At 37.7% G+C, this 17,572-nt stretch overlaps 1 protein-coding gene across 14 annotated transcripts in view; it reads left to right on the top strand.

The window, feature by feature from the left end:
• LIMCH1 (LIM and calponin homology domains 1) overlaps positions 1 to 16,495 on the top strand; it is a 345,245-nt gene extending 328,750 nt beyond the window's left edge. For 6 of the 14 annotated variants that reach the window (XM_036852621.1, XM_036852620.1, XM_036852618.1 and 3 more), the window contains 6 exons: positions 1,732 to 1,853; positions 2,107 to 2,230; positions 4,252 to 4,329; positions 5,734 to 5,842; positions 8,177 to 8,279; positions 13,579 to 16,495. In XM_036852621.1, the coding sequence (XP_036708516.1) occupies positions 1,732 to 1,853; positions 2,107 to 2,230; positions 4,252 to 4,329; positions 5,734 to 5,842; positions 8,177 to 8,279; positions 13,579 to 13,604 (562 nt within the window). In that variant the 3' untranslated portion in view covers positions 13,605 to 16,495. Of the gene's footprint in view, positions 1 to 1,731; positions 1,854 to 2,106; positions 2,231 to 4,251; positions 4,339 to 5,733; positions 5,843 to 8,176; positions 8,280 to 13,578 lie in introns of all 14 variants that reach the window. The other 8 variants (XM_036852624.1, XM_036852622.1, XM_036852623.1 and 5 more) reach the window with 2 other exon arrangements.
• The last annotated feature ends 1,077 nt before the right edge of the window (positions 16,496 to 17,572 follow it).

The following is a 17,572-nucleotide window of genomic DNA, read 5'->3' as shown; positions in this document are numbered from 1 at the left end:
GATATAGAGAACAGACTGGTGGTTGCCAAGGGGAAGGGGTTTGGGGGAGGGATGGAGTGGGAAGCTGGGGTTAGCAGATGTAAGCTATTATATATAGAATGGACAAACAACAAGGTCCTACTGTACAACACAGAGAACCTATGATAAACCATAATGGAAAAGAATATTTTAAAAAAAAATGTATGTGTGTGTGTGTGTGTGTGTGTGTGTGTATATATACATATACATATATATATATATATAAAACTGAACCACTTTGCTGTAAAACAGAAATTAACACAACATTGTGAATCAACTATACTTAAAAAAAAAATTAAAACTAAAAAAAAAGAAAGAAAAAAATATTGTATCAATACTGATTCATTAACTGTAACCAAAGTACCATACTCACAGAAAACAACAGGGGAAACTGCGTGCAGGGTAGATGGGAAGTCTCTGTACTATCTTTGCAATTTTTTTAAATGACTCTAAGATTGGTCCAGAGAAATAAAGTTTATTTAAAAGAAGAAAAAAAAAATGAGGCCGTGGTGTCCTACTCACGGTGGTTTGACTATGGACCTGAACTTTGCCATTAGTATCCTCTGACCTGTGAGAAGCCATGTTTACTCTGGGTGATAATATAAAGGATAGCCAACAAACCCTTTGGTCATGGGTAATCCCCCTACCCCATGGGTTCCAGTATGTTCCATGGGAGATCAGAACAGGATACCCAGAAACTCCTGGAGCATTCAGAGCTAGCTCAGACTGGAGCAGAATCTGGTTGTAGGTGCGGACTGTAGTGAGTTTATTGATGCAACCCCATGCCTGACCTAAAAGGGACCTGCAGAAACCCAAGAGGCTGGCAGTGCTCTGCCACCAGCAAGTTCTTTATGGTACAAATGTTGGATAGATGTTGGAAAGTGTGCATGCATGTGTGTGTGTGCATACACACTTGGGTACACACACAGCATCCTCAGAGGGACCCAAAGACACAAAAGGCTATCTAAGTATCATTTTCAAAGACTGACCAATTTGAAAGGTTGGCTGGGAGCTGAGCTCTTCTGGTGGGATTTGCACTGAGAATTCTCCTATGCTCATCAGCTAGGAGACTCGGTGAATTGTAAGATATTAGAAGTTGGGGCCCATGTCCAGAGCCAGCAGAGCCCTTGGAACAGCACATCTGTTTCCAGTTCACACTATTTAAAGGGACTTTCCAGTTTTTGAAATGAAAGCCACTAGTCAGGAATATTTGAAGGATGCTAATAAGCATTTTTCCATGAATTACTGCTCGTTCTCCAGACAGTCCCTGTTGTCGCCAGAAACCTTTAAAAAAATCTCCTCCATCTCTCCTTTCTTTGCACACAGAAGCTACTAAAGGACCAGTGAATTACCATAGGCTGCCAAAGCCCCATGTGGCCCAAATATTTTCCACAATAAGTCCTCTCTTGTGAAAATCTGGGAGATTGCATTTAGCTCTGGCACCCCTTGAAATGATTAGAATGAAGAATTTTGTGGACAAGGAGGTAGAGGGGACATCAGAAATGATGGTTTGTTAAACTGCTGGATAATGAAAATGCGTAGCACCTTACAGTATTCTAAATCCATTTTAAATCTAGTTTAAAATAAAAAGAATAAATATTTATTTAGCCCCATTTCTTTTTTCGTATTGTAATCGGTCCTGAGGGATAAGATCAATAATTTTAGTTCAGTTGCTTTTATTCCTGTTCTGAAATATATTTGTTATTTTAACAGCCTAACTCAAGGAGTCTTGACTCATTCTGAGAACCCTGCATTGAAAGGAATCTATCAGGACCTCCAGCTGGATGCAGAAGCTGGGGCCTCACCCTGTGGGATGAACCCACAGCTAGCTCAGGGTAAGAATGGAGAAAACCAACCCCCATGTTTCAATTATTGTAAGACCCCTTCCCCACCCCATCATCCAGACAGATATGACCTCTGCTGGCTGCAAGCTTCTCTTCCAACTTATGCTAAACAGCACAGTCCGGAGGCTCCATGAAATCACTGTGAGACCTCAGCAGGCATTAGCACTTTAAAGAAATGTGATCACTAAGCACTAAGGTGGCAACTTTACTGAGCACTAAGTGTATGTTCTTTCCTTGGCCTCAGATCCATCCCAAAATCAGCAGGCATCAAACCCACCAATGCACATTTTAGAAGATGTGAAGCCAAAAACCCTCCCATTGGACAAAAGCATTAACCATCAGATTGAGTCTCCGAGTGAAAGGCGGAAGTGAGTAACCAAATAAGATGGGTGTGGAATTTCTTTTTTTTTTTTTAATTGACTAAGAAGGGGGAAAAGTGAAAAAGTGTGAGATGGCAGGATGTTAGCAGCATTTTTGTGCTTTCTCTCCATTGACTGTCATTGACAAGGTAACAAATATTTATGGAAGTTTGGAACAATCTTCCTGGCAAGTAAATATTTAGTCTGAATTTGGCAACTTAAAAGAGACAAAGTAATGTTTTTAACCCACAAATCTAAACATTGGAAAGAATGTGCAGGTCTGTTGTAATAGCAATTTATTTAAGTGAGTTAAATTGTCTCAGAGCCTATGGACAAATGTTCTTTCAAGGAGAAAATGTTTCCTCTCCTCATCATTCTCTCCCCTTAAATAACTACCCCAGGCTCTCTTCTAATTTTGTAACAATTGTATTTTTTATAGTAATAATAGTTCACATCATTTTTGAAACATGTCAATATAATAGGCACTGTGTTGAAGGGTTTACATATATCTTTCTCTTCTTCTTTTCATATATTAACTCACTGAACTCTCCCAATAACATTATTGGGTTATTGTTCCCATTTTACAGATGAGGAAATTGAGGCTCAGAGAAATTAAATAACTTATCCAAAGTACTTGTCTGGCTGAGTGGTAGAGGGATTCAGAGTGAACCCACAGTTCCATGATAAGATCATATTTGAGTCAGAGGTTCCTTGTAATCAGTTTTTAACAGATAATATTCATTATACTTTAACCAATCATTCTCCCTGGAACCAGACCACCTGGATTCAAAGTATTGACTCTGACACTTGCCTGCATGGAACTTTGAGCAAGATACTTAATCTTTCTCTGTTCCAGTTTCTTCATGTATAAAATGGGAATAATAGTAGTGCCTACTTCATAGGGTTTTGTGCCTGGCAAGTAATAAGTACTATACATTGTAGGCAGTGGTGTTGATAATGACAGTGATGGTGATGATGATGATGATAACTTGTTTTATAAGTTCATCCTTTTATCTTATTTTTCTTGTTACATTTTTTCTCAATACACTTTTGAACCATTTTCCCCTTTTCTCTTATGTCTATCCAGTTTCATTTCTCTATGTCTAGATGACATGCAGAATTAATAGAAGGTAAAATCACATAGAAGGAGTCGTTATTTTTATTGATTATTGTGGTGATTTTCAACCATTTTTCAAGGTGATGGTCCTTATACTTTAGGATATTACATGAAAAGCTGATATTTTGGAGAAGACAAGCTCTGTCTGAGGAGGGAGGTTTGGGGGAACAGGGGCTCAGGGAGTTATTCTGAAAGCAGTTACAAGACAGATGGCCTCACACTCTGTTCATGTCTATGCTGGCATTTCTCTTTTCCTTGTTCTTTTCTGTCCATTTCTTTACCAATGAAATTAACTTTTAAAATCAAGAGCCCGGAACTGACAGCTTAATCACAGGCAGGGCTCATGTGTAACCAACAGCACCCGTAAAACCATTCTGGGGGCTTCTGGCTGGGAACCATTCTGCTTTGTAGATGCGCAATGACATAGCGGTCATTAGATGTTTTGAACATTATCCCTAGTCACGTAACGAATTTATGAATAGGGGTGGAAGGCACCTCACTGAAAAATACCTCCTTTAAGCGCTGCCCTTTATTTCTGGGCTCTCTTTAAGAACTTTTCCCTACACCCCCATTCATCTCTCCCCTCCCACCCCATCCATAATTTTTATATCTAACTTGGCGTGCAACTTTAACTAGCAAAGAGCCTGACCAAAATAAAGAATAGAAAACTATTCTGTCTTTCTGTTCAACAATGCCAACCTGGTTTTGATATCATGCATCTGTACAGTCTGCTAGATGGAAATTTTCTTGTCCTTTGTAAAAAAAAAAAATGACCCCTAGGACACACTGTGGTCTTTTATTTGGTTGCCAAGGAAGTGGGGTGTTTTTTTTTTCCTTATCTAAAAAGCCTTTCCTTGTGGGATTGGGCTTCTCTTTACTTGTCATGATGTTTGGCTCCTTTCCCATGTTACAGGCAAAGCCCTCGAGAGAACTTCCAGGCTGGGCACTTGTCCCCTTGCTCCTCCACCCCTCCTGGCCAGTCACCAAACAGGTACAAGAGGTCAGCAAGCCTTTCTGAGGCTGCTTTGTTTTGGCTAGAGCCTGCTGAGCACAATCGCAACCAAATTAGTGCTTGCCAGAGGATTGTGAGGGATTTGTCCATCCATGTCTCTTCCTACACACACACACAGGCAGGAGGAAAGAACACATCCCTATCTGCCTAAAGATTTTATCAGCCCACAATCGAAAGAGCCAAGTGTGTGACGTTGGCGCGGCTGTGGCCATAGGGCTTTAATTACATTGTGCAGAACCTGCAATCTAATAAGAAAATCCACCAGACAATTGCCGGGCTCCTAAGTCGGCGCCTTTCCCTCCAAGATGGCTCGGTCCTTCTAGGCGGGATCCGCTGATGGCTCTTACAGTGAACCAGGCGGGCGCTGAGAAATGAAACTTCATCCTTCCTTTTACTCTCCGCGAGCTCTCTAATGATTGCTTCTGGACATTAGTTAGGCCCCATGATATTCTTAAAAGCTGCCTGAGCTCCCAGTCCCTGGAGAGACAAATGACTGAGTACTCCAAGGTTTTCTTTGATTTAGAAATTTCATTTAACTACTGGATAAGAGGGAAATCCTAATAAATAGAGTTTGCTAAGGGCGACTCTTCCTTTTTTCTCTTGTCTTTCTGTTTCTTCTGTCCCTCTCTTTGCTTCCAAATGATATTGCATATTTTAAAATTTCCTGTGTAATTCCAAGGGCTTTCCCGACAATCGGCATCATTGCAATCCGATCTTAGCTGTGGGAAAGCTGCCTTAGAGCACAGCCATCCTGTCTGAGCCAGGTGGAATGGAAACCCAATGTGAGTTCTTCATACCGGATCACAGAACTTGGTATCAGAGCAGGGATTTGATCCCATATCTGCCTGATACCTGTTAGGCTGTATCACAATTTCCTCTTTATTTTTAAACAACAACAAAAAATTTTTTAATAAGTAAAAAGAAATGCCCTAGTGGGCCAATGCACCAATTATAGAAAAATTTAACACAACATTAAAACCTTAGTAAAGCTAAACTTGATTGTCTTTTAGGACGTAAGAAAACATATGATAAATACATTAAGTCATTTCAAGGCATTTGATCACTGTGGTTGAACAGACTACAACGCAAACTTTTTATAACAACTAACACACACACCTACACACACACACACACACACACACAGAATTCCATGCCACAGCGGAGGCCTGTTGTATTTAATCTATCAGTTGTCTGCATCTTATATCTAATGCTTAATTCCTGCTCTTTATCAGTTCAGTAATTATTTCACTTATGGTATAAACATTTTTAAAACTCATGTTTTATTTATTTATTTATTTATTTTTGCGTGAGGCTCCATATTAGTGTGTTTGACCAACGATTCTAAACGGAACATTTTATTATGACGTATATTTTGCAACTTAGGTCTATAAGTGGGAAGAAGCTGTGCTCTTCGTGTGGGCTTCCATTGGGTAAAGGAGCTGCCATGATCATTGAGACCCTCAATCTCTATTTTCACATCCAGTGCTTTAGGGTATGTATTCATCTCTCTTCTGCCTAAGTACAGTCTCATAATGTCTTTTGGCCTCGTTCTGTGCTGAGTGACTACCTCCTGGAAATCCTGACAGCCTTTGCTTGTGAGGGCCCCCTGACTCTAGGTTGTACAGAAGTGTGCGTGGAGTCCATCCTTCAGGGTGAAACTCTCCTATCACGCATCCCTCTGGGATGTCGGGTTAGAGGAGGCAAAACAGATTTGTGCGACGTGTCTTTATAAAACCATTCTTCGTTGCTAAAGAGCATATACTTTAGCAGGAAGCTGAGAAAGCCACCCTGGAGGGCGATGATGCTTCTGAGTCTTTTAAGGCCAGATGGATTTATTTGGAATGTAACATCTTTGCTGCTTCTCAAACTCTTGAGACTCAATTCAAAGATTTTTGGTCTTTGACGTAATGGAAGATTGTCAGTTAAGTGGTTACAGCTAGTTGCTAACTTGTAGGTCTCCAAACGAGTATGTCTGCAGTCACAGACTGAATATCACTCCCTCTGAGAAGCTGACCTGCTTACCACACTAAGTCAAGTTGCCTTATAGAATCTTTCGTGGTCCTTATCGCTCACTGTTGAATTGTTTAATTATCATCTGCTCTCTACAAGCTCCATAAGGGCAGGGACCGCGTCTGTCTGGCTCATCACTATATCCTCTGTACCCAGTGGAGATGGTATCAATAAATATTTTCAGATGAATGAATTAATAAATAACTGAAAATGAGGAGGACTGAATTCTAGTCCCAAATCTCCTGCCAACAAGCAGGTGAACGAACCACTTATGCCTGATTTATTATAATATTTACAAGTCAGACTATATCAGCATTTCCTTTTTTCACCCATGGACATGTTTCAGATAATATATAATTTTGAAGCCAAACCTCTATCTCTGAAAAAGAATCATTTCTTTCTCTTTATAACCCTAACATGCTTTCTGTGTCCTTCTTGGATTTGTCCTGTTTCTCATTAGTAGCCCCCTCAGCTATAAAGTAAACTTGCATGGGTTTAAAATAACTTCCACTTTACCTATAAGCTAAGAGAAAGTGAGTGAGGTTGTCCCAAAGTTATTAATTTAATAATGTCAGTAATCACTGGAAAGCAAAACTGACGGACAAAATGCAATATGGATACTTAATTAGACTCCATTTATCAATATTCTTATTGTAAAATTAACATAGGTAATGTATATCCTAAATTGTCTGGGAATGTTTGGAGGCTACATACTTTTTTTTTTTTTTTTTGGCCACGCTGTGTGTCATGTGGGATCTTAGTTCCCCGACCAGGGATCGAACCCATGCCCCCTGCATTGGAAGCATGGAGTCTTAACCACTGGACCGCCAGGGAAGTCCCTGGAGGCTTCATACTTTTAAAAAATTCATACTAATACCAAGATAATATGTTCCAACACCACAGTTTATTCTCAGAAACTTTACCAGAACTCAGAATAATCAAGGTGGCAAAGAGTCTTTGCAGACTCTCAACAGATAGGGGACTTGTCTTCTTAGCTGTCAAGGCCTTTATTCTCTCTAGTCATTCACTTCCTGGAGCTGACCTGATGCTGTAAGGTACATCACCTCTTAGATTTATCCCCTACCCTTCTGCGTAGATGCAGCTTGTAACATAATTTGGATGAAGGCTCCTTCTGCCTGAGATGACCTTAGAGCATCAGTCTGGCGCTGGCCCTTGTTCCCTGGGCTGGGTCAAGATCCCCCCGCAGTAGGCTGGCATGAACCAACATGCCAGGGAACTGGCATGTTCTCTGATTCAGCCAGGACAGTGTACCCCACAATCTCCTTCTGCACTCAGGCTGACTTGGTATCACTGCCTTTAACGTGGAAACATAAAGTGGAATAGCTATTTCCCAGTCATTTTGGTCGGGTAGAACTTACCAACAATGCTAAAAAGCATTTGAAGATTATTCAGAGACAAGTTTCAATATATATTGATCATTCCTTGGCCATGTGTTTATTTAAAACCACTAGGATTTAATCTGTTTAAAACGGTTCTTCCGTCTTGATTGAGAATCGGTGTGCCTAGGCTTTGGGATCAACCCGATACCACGTACCAACTTCACAACCTTGGACGAGTCAGCTAACCTCTCTGAACTGGTGTCTTCTCTGAAAAATGCTGGGAGTTAGGATAAAATGCTAAAAGTATATTGTTGCTGGAAGTCAAGTCGTGGTGCAGCACCTAATACATAGTAGATATGCAACAAATGTGGAGGTTGGAGAAGTGATTACTGTACTATTCATGTGAACAATAACTAAACATTATAAGGAAACAATTCCTTATGCACCTTATAACTTCTGTTCTTTCTACCCTATAGTGTGGAATTTGTAAAGGACAGCTTGGAGATGCAGTGAGTGGGACGGATGTTAGGATTCGAAATGGTCTTCTAAACTGTAATGACTGCTACACGCGATCCAGAAGTAAGTCCTGAGGGGAAATACCTTGAGATGAATGAGTGCAACCATATATGCCTTTCATAGACCTAGCTTAGGAATTCAGCTACTCCCCATCAGTTGATACTCCTACACTGAAGGAAAGATATATTAGCATCCAGGTAAAAGAAATGATAACGAAATAATCCCGTATTTACCGCTTGTTTCTTACTGGAAGTTACTGCTATAACATGGACTAATTCTTTTTATCCAGAAATGCATTAATACACCAGCAGGTAAAAATGTAAACCAGGTTTGAGACATTGCCTGAGCTCACTGTAGAGATTTCAGTGAGATGCAGGGATGCTATAAATTCTGAAACCCTATTTATTTGTTGAGGCATCTCTTTAGAAGACCAGTAGCATTTGGAGGGTGTTTCACATCTGAAGAATAGCTCTCCACTCCTCATCAAATCAAGCACCAACTCCTCAATATCTACATGCCTCCATTCAGGAGTTTCATGGCATAATGTGGGCTTGTTCCCAACTAAATTGAAAATTCTTTGAGAGACAAATGGTGGGTTCTACTTCTCTGTGAATCCCTGCCCCCTCCAAAATACCTTAGTACATACTAATCAAGAAGCCCCCTTGAAGAGCCCACCCTCCCATCTCATGTCTGGGTCTCCTGCCACGGAAAGTTAATGTTATTTTGGGGGGGGCCACCAGGGGGTGCTGTTGCCCAGCTGCTGTTTAGAAAATCTGAAACTAGGCAGTGGCTAGCCTCTGAATCCTTCCTCACTCTCCATCCTAAGTATAGTCCTTCTGGTGCATGACCTAGACAGCAGGTGATTCTTCTATGCAAATTCGTCAGTCAAAAACTCTTTTTAAGAAAAACAATATGAGCAAAGATCTGGAGTTTGAAATTCAAGAATTTTTTATTATTTCTCAAAGTAAGTGAAGTGGCATTTTTACAGTCTTTTTATGTGGGTTTCTAAATCTGCAAGACTGAAGATTTTAAGAGTGAAAATTGAAATTAAGTTGTTTTATAGCTATAGATTTCATAAATTCAGAGAAATATATGCCTATTTTAACAAAATGATGGGAAATAAAAATTAAACCCAGGTGGTTTTGATCTATGATAAACATTTGACTTGAGGTCAAAACGGTTCCAACTTAGAGCTGCTGCCATCAACCTGGACTATTTTATATGTATTTTATATGTATATACAAAATATTGATATTAATTTTTATACTATGTATTATACATATAAAATATGGGATAATAGTATACCATATATATACCATAAATATATATACAGGTATATACAAATACATATCTACATGTATAATATATAATAATTATATTTTGCTTAAACTATATTTGTATTTGTTTGTTTTGTTTTTTTGTTTGTTTGGGATTTTTTCTTCTTTATCCCTCCCACCCTCCCTATCCCACCCCTCTAGGTGGTCACAAAGCACCGAGCTGATCTCCCTGTGCTATGTGGCTGCTTTGCACTAGCTATCTATTTTATTTATTTATTTATTTATTTTTAAATTTATTGGAATATAGTTGATTTACAATGTTGTGTTAGTTTCAGGTGTACAGCAAAGTGAATCAGTTATAGATATACATGTATCCAACATTTTTGGCAAATTAAAAATAAATGATAATGTTAGGAGAAATTGGGGGCTTCCTCCTTTTTCTTTTTCTTTTTTTTTTTTTTTTTTACTTTTGAAGAATATTCTTTTATTTTCTCTTCTTGTGCCAATGCTCTTCTCTTTTTTTTATTTAATTTTTGAATTTTATTTTATTTATTTTTTTATACATCAGGTTCTTATTAGTCATTAAAAAGGAAAACTACACCCTTTTGTCTCAGGATTCAAAGTGATTTTTTTTCTATCATCTAACATAAATTGGATTTTTTCCTGCAACCTCAATGACCTGCTGAATGTGAGTCATGGAACCAGAAGAGGGCGCTGTTAGGTTGATGGCCTCTTGAACCAGATTTGAAAAGTGCTGTAAATCTGAATTTCTTTCATAATTTGAAGTGCTTGAAGAATGCCAGCAGAGAACAAACCTGAACTCACCTCTGGATAACAGTGACCTGCTTTCATCCAGATTTTCATGTTAATTGAGAAGCTGGGTGTTTCGTTGTCATTTCTTTTGGAAATTAGCTTTTCAGATCTAGGTCAGCAATTTTTCTGTTGTGTATACAAATATAAAGGCCACTAACTGCTTTTGATTCCAAATCTAAAGACAAGAACCATAGAGTTCCTGTAATTGTCCTGTAAGATGAAAAATAAGGTGATTGGAGGTAGATTAAAGATATGATTTTTTCTTTAACGTTTTTGATGCGATATTTTACTAGGATTTTTTTAGAATACTAAGGTACTAAGAAAGCAAAAAGGCTCATTATCTCTCTGCCTAGATAACCAATATCAATATTCAAAAGAATAAATAAATAGAAGTTATAAGTGGTAAAAGGTTAGAAAAATTAGATTGTTTAGAAAGATACCAAATTAAAAGTGAACCTCTTCAAATTTAACCACATAATCACTTTCTAATAATGTCTTGGGGAGAGGAGCAGAATGTGTGTATACACACACATGCATGCGCACACACACACACACACACACAGATGCATATGTGTGTGACACATCTACCTGTATTGGTTTTTATTTCACAAAGGTAATGACATAGCCACAGTGGCACTTAGTTTTTGTTGCTGTTGTTTTTCATTTAATAATATATCTTGGGAATTTTTCCATATAGCATTTTCTTTCTCCTCATTCTTTTTAATGGCTCTTTAATAGCTGCATACAATCCCATTGTGTGGACTTACCATAATTGAAAACTAATGCTCTATGAATGAGTGCTCCAGTTATTTCTAGTTTTTGAATATTATTTTTTAAATGCTCCAGTGAACATCCTTGCATGTATGTCTTGATGAACATTTGAAAGCATTTCCACAGGGTAGATTCTGAGCTGTGGGACTGCTGAATAAAAAGGCATGTGCTTTTGAAATTTTCAGGCAACTTGCCTAATTATCTTCCAGAAAAGTGTATGCCCCCTGCAAAGTATATAAGAGAGCCTCTTTCTCTCTCCATGCCTATGTCAGCTCTGGATATCATCAAACTTTTAAAATTTCCACTCTGCTAAGTGGGAAGAAAAAAGAAAAGAAAAAAAACCTCTTTGCTTTGATCTGTAGTCTTTAACTATAAATGAGTTTAAACATCTTTTCATATGTTTGTTCACCATTTATATTTCTTTTTCTATTGACGTTTATATTTCTTTATCTTTTGCCCATTGTTCTATTGGCAGTTGATTTTTACGAGTTCTTTGTAAATTAAGGAAATTTTCCCTTTATTTTATATTTGCTGCTTTGGGCAGTTATCATTGGTCTTTCTACTTTGTGATTTTTTTTCATAGAAAAGATTTTCATTTTAAATAGTTAAACATATCTCTTTTTTTCCTTTTTGGATTCTGGGTTTTGTGTAGTACTTAGAAAAACTCTCACTACTCCAAGGGCATAAATAAATTTAGCTGAGATTTCTCCTAGAATTATTTTCTGTTTTCTTTTTGGCATGTAAACATGTGATAATCAGAAATGTATTTGGGGACAAGAAATAAGATAGATACTAGCTTTATTGTTTTTTCCAATTAGCCAATTGTATGACTATAACTTAATGAATAATCCCATTTTTTCTTGTTAATTTGAAATACTAGCTTTCTCTTAAACTAAGTTCCCATATATATTTGGGTCTTTTTCTGGATATTTTATTATGTTTTATTAACCTATTTATTCTCTAGTATCAGTTTTAATTATTATAGCTTCATATTATGTTTCAATATTGAAACAGAGAATGGCTACCTTCTCTCCAATTATTTTTTCCAAGTTTTCCTAACTCTCACGTTTATTTTTCCAGATAGATGTTAATATCATTTTAGGCTAAACTTTAATTAAGTCAACACATGACAGGGAGAATGACCAGTACATCTGAGAGTACCGCTCATTTTTCTTGGTGTCATAAGGAAAAACTATATCTTCAGAGTGAATAGGCAGAAAGGCTAATAATTGGCTAGAGAAATACACTTGAATTGGTTGAATATACCCCGAATGCATTAAAAGAGTCAGAATGGGAAAAATGGCTAAAATTTTTTTTTCTTTTTTTTTTCTTTTGATCTAAGTTGAGAAGAGGGGAGATGGATAGATGTGAGGGGTGGTTTACATCATAAGCGTTCTAAGTGAAACAAAATAATTTCATTGTGTAGAATAATAAAACCTGAATATATAAGCCTATTTTCTTTAAGTAAGTAGCCACGTTTAAATGAAATTTTTCTCTTGGAGGGGAAAAAGTGCATAACAGCATGTTAAAATGCAATTCCTAAAAGCAATGTAAACCGTTTTTAAGTTCGTATGTAAATGGGAATAGAAGTGCAAAACAAATTACCTGTCATGGGTCAAGCCGTCACATGTTTAACTGGTGCCATTTGTGCTTGGGTGTTAGATGACCATGTCTTTGTGTCTGTTCCATCATTCACTCTTGTGAGATGCATTTAACGCAAAATCCCTGGGGTCTTTTCCAATGTTGCGATTGCCTCCTCACAACGCTAGTGCCTAAAATGAAGGAGAAACTTTGTGAAGGTTTCAGCAGGAAATATGGGACCCAAACCATCCTTCCTAGATAGGTTTGCCAGATAAAATACAAGATGCCCAGTTAAATGTTTTTGAATTTCAGGTAACAGTGAATTTTTTTTAGTATGCTTGTCCCAAACATCACCTGCTCAGGATGTAGCACAAGTATATCCCAAATATCCCATGGGATATATACTAAAAAATGTATCTGTTGTTTATCTAAAATTCAAATTTTATTGGGTGTTCTGTACTTTATTTGCTAAATCTAACAATCCTTATATCTAGATCATATGTCAAATTCCTCCTCTTGCAATGTATTTATTCTTAGAGAAACCACAACCTAGAGAAACTGAAAGAAGAGAGATTATTTTCTTGCTTATTTGCCCCAGAAGACAAGGTAGAAAACTTGGTGGAGATCATTTGGTTTAGGGTGAAATCCAGAGGACTTCAACCAAACTTGACAGGGCATATGAATCACCTTGTTCAGTTCTGGGATGGGGCTCAAAAGTCTGCATTTCTAACAAGCTCCAGGTGATGCCAATATGGCTGGTCCCCGGACCACACTTTGAGTAGCATAGTGGGACAAGTTTCCACTCCCTAGAGGGAAGAGACTTTGGCAAAGGGCAGTGCTAATTTTGGAAATGTTTAAACATCTGAAGCCAGAATGGTTGACTACTTTAACCAAATGTTGCTCTGTGTTCTTTGTCCCAGGTGCTGGCCAACCCACAACATTGTGACGTGGTTTTCGAGCTTCCAGATCACTCACCATTTCCTTACTGAGGGTGTCCCCTGGCAATCGTTTAACAAAACCCTAAGTGCAGGGGCTCCTCAGCATTCATCTAATTTCTGAAAGGCTATTCTAAAAGATGGTATCTGTTCTTTTGTAGCACAGTGTTTGTGTTTTTCCTGCTTTCCTTTTTTTTTTTTTTTTTGGCATTTGCACAGTATATACAAAAGAATATTGAATTGTAATGATCCTGAATAGTTCCAAAAAATGGTCTTAGCATGGTCAAACAGGCTTACAGTTTAAAATGTGTTATTCTCTTCTTTGGGAGTTAATGAGATAAATGATGCAATAAACCTGTTTTTTTTTTTTTTTAGCATTTCTAGGAATTAAACACTTTATGTTTACAGAATTGAGCTGCAGAAAATGCAGGACATGCCAATTTGAGACATGTGGTCTTCTGAGACAGGAGCATACAATTAATGCATTTCAGAAACTAAAAATCACACCATCTAGCTCTGAGCTATAACTTGTTTTTAATGCAAAGATGCTAGTCTGATAATATATACTGTAATCCTGAAACATTTGTGTTACTTACTTTTTGAGGTGGAAGTCATACCAATAAATTATTGCACCGTTAGTGTTAGATTCTGTGTCCTTTGGAAGTTACGCCATTGCTGTAGGCTGACCCATCAAATAGAGAGAACCCTTGCTATACAGGCTAGGCTTACACTCTGGGACATTGCCCAAGGGTAGGAAGGAACCAGAGGGACATAATTCAGTCATCATTTCCAAAGTTATTACCAAAATCTGTGAGAAGTTTAATCTTCCAAAGAGTGGTGGGTCAATGATAGCCAGGAGGGCTTTGTTGCTTGCTTCTCTTCAGGCTCTAGATTCAATAAGAGGCTCAGTATGGGACATATGGAAGCTCTTATTGAGATCAGCCCATCATTAGGTGTGACCACTGCTCACCCTTGCCTGCAAGTTCTCCTTGGGGGTCTGAAGCCCAGGTGGCTAAAGTAAAGCATTAAGTCCATCTTAATAGAATCCGAATGACATATGATGTGAGAAGCCACTAGCATGTGATCAACAAGAACCTACTGTTCACACCGTGCCCTGCCCACCCTCCTGGATACCTACCTGCTCTCCTCACGCCCTACATCACCAACTCTCTTTACTACCAAGAATTCTGGACCTTGCTCATGGAGAAGTTTAGTGAGAAACTCTTGTGGAGAGCTGGTTTATTTTTTGCCCTGTGTGATGAGTTTCATCTGGCCAAGAAAGGAATCAAGTTACTAAAAAGCATCACATTTTAGATCTCCAGGCTGTTTTCTTTAAGACTGGGGAAAGGGGGACTATTTATTCTGCCTTAAAATGATGGCAAATAAGTGATGATGACAGATGACATTTTGTGAATGTAGACTCTGGATATACTCCTAATAGGTTAATGTAGTCATAAAAGGAAATCAAGTAGATGTTTTTCTGTTATGTAAGCAATAATTTTTTTTCTGTGTCTTATTGAGTATGACTAGCAATTATTTATTTACATGCTAGACGGTTCTCTGCATGCGGGTTCCATGTAAGTACAGAAATTTCCTCGGCCACTGGAGGTATTTTGACCATTTTGTCATTTGGATAAGCTGTTGTTAGATTGAAATTTACACATCATTTCATTTAAAATTGTGCCTTAGAAAATGCAAAGCTGTTGCACATAGTCAGTGATGAATTAAGGATGCAGTACATTGAAGAGAGATGAAGTCACCTCCAAGTTCTCAAGACTTCTCATGGAGGTGTTTGCTGTTTTACAGGGGGAAAAAAATTTTAAAAAAGAAAAAGAAAAATAGAAAAATTTAAAAAAAGAAAGTTTTGAAAATGTACAGATTAAGTCCAATATTTTGATTAACCACCTGCATGTTTTATTAAATATTTTGATAATGTGGATGTTTACACTTTGCATGATATTAGCAGAGTACTTTACCACCAGTAATGCACAAACATGTACAATATGATTATTCATAACCGATTTTTATAGAATACTTTTTACATGTGGAACTCCATCTGTTATGTAAGGATTATATGAATATTGCACATTCTCTTCTGGTTTCACAAACTCATTTATACATATTTCTTAGTGAGCCTCATTGTACATGTATTGAAGCTAGAATCAAGTCAAGAAAAATAAAGCCCCATTCTCCAACTGCGAAATGTGCTTTTCCATAATGAACAATAGTCACCAGCACAGAATAATCTCCAACATTTTCTAAATTCTAATTGCCAACTGTTTCTATTTATATTTGATTTATATTTCATTTGGAGTCTGTTACATGGCAGCTCGGGCAGACTAGATCTTGTTTTTTCCAATGCAGCATAATGAGTATGATCTATTTCTTTTCAAATAATCTTTGAGATCCCAGGGAAAAAAAAAAGTGCTCTGCTCTGTTGAGCTACAATGTAAATGTGTTTGTTTAAAAAACAGATGAGGCAAGTGAGTGATTTATTGTTCCTGAGGAAGTATATCTTTTTTTTTTTTCCTTATACTTCAAAAGCTTGTCCCTTCTCTTTCTTAAGGAAAAAAATGGGTAACTCTTTGTTTTTCACTTGCAAACTTTCATGACATGTGTTCATTCTTTCTGTGTAGTGTTACTAATGCAATACATATTATAGTTATCTATACACAGTGTAAGACTTAACAGGCTGAAATGATCCACCTCATATGTGAGTCCGTCCAAAAGATGTTACTGTTCTGGGTGGGCCAATGTTCTACATCAGTTACACTAACCTTCATTTAAAATATTTATTCTAAAATGCCTCTGAGAAATAGTAAACAATAAACATAAAAAAGTTGTCTAAAATGCAACAGCTTTTATAGTAAATGTACATTTATAAATAAAATACTCAAATCAACTTTGTGTTTCATTGATTTTTTTTGAGGGGTGGGGGAGCCAGTTTTCTTACTTGGGGAAGAGAGAATCAGGCTGTCTCTGTCTTGCAGCTTTTGGTCCAGAGTTACAGGGTCAGTTGATGGCAATGATGCATATTTGCATGTGTATATTGATGCATCTTGAGGTCAGCTATTTAAGGCAAATCAAACTTACCAGCTGATTGTAGGAGTCACCAAGGAATTGCCTGCCACTGAAGGATTCAAACTCCTTGAGATGAGACTCACAATAACCAGGAGAGACCATGCAAATACCAGAGGAAATTGTCTAAAACAACCAAATGATGGTTTACTTCCAGTACTGGCTAGAGAAAACCGTGTCAAACCCTTTAAAGCCGCTGTATTCTGCCACTTTTTCCAGTGCTGACCCAATGCTCCCTCTCACTGTATACATACAGTCTGTTCACTGAGGACCTTTCTCTCCATTGTTGAATCTGGGACTATCCTTTGAAAAGGTGGCATCCTGCTGATACTGTATCAGCAAAATACACATGTATCTTGCCTGGCACTGTGTCTCAAATTTGTAGGCGGTCCCAATAGCAATCAAATCCCTTGAAAGTTTCCATCATTTTAAGACGCAATATTCTAATTGCTACTGCAAGTTGTATTCTGCTTCTTTTTTGCTAAGTTTGGTATGCAGTTAGTAGTTGCTGCTGTTTCCATATAAAAGTGAATTCTTTGCCTTTTGTAAGAGAATTTTAGCAACTATTGGAGTAGTTTAATATATCCATTGTTAAGTGAAAGTTTATTCAACTACAATGCATTTCAAAACAAAGAAAAGATTGTTATTCTAACGTGATCTATGAAGAATGTCTTTATTAAAAGAAGAACATTTTACCTGGGATAATGTTGAACTAGCTTTTTTCCATTGACTTTCTTCAAGACCTAAGGACTCCTTTTTAAGGTCTGAATCTGGACCACAAAGGATCTCTCCCCATCCTTTGGCATTATCTAGGTCAGGGGTTACAAACTCAAATGACTGGAGGGACCAGCTAGGTATTGTAAATGAGAACCAGAAGAGGACAGTATTAAGAGAGTAGTAT

The sequence above is a fragment of the Balaenoptera musculus genome, chromosome 5 (genome assembly GCF_009873245.2).
Source record: "Balaenoptera musculus isolate JJ_BM4_2016_0621 chromosome 5, mBalMus1.pri.v3, whole genome shotgun sequence".
NCBI lineage: Eukaryota > Metazoa > Chordata > Mammalia > Artiodactyla > Balaenopteridae > Balaenoptera > Balaenoptera musculus.
This window is presented reverse-complemented; position numbering and strand designations above follow the sequence as displayed.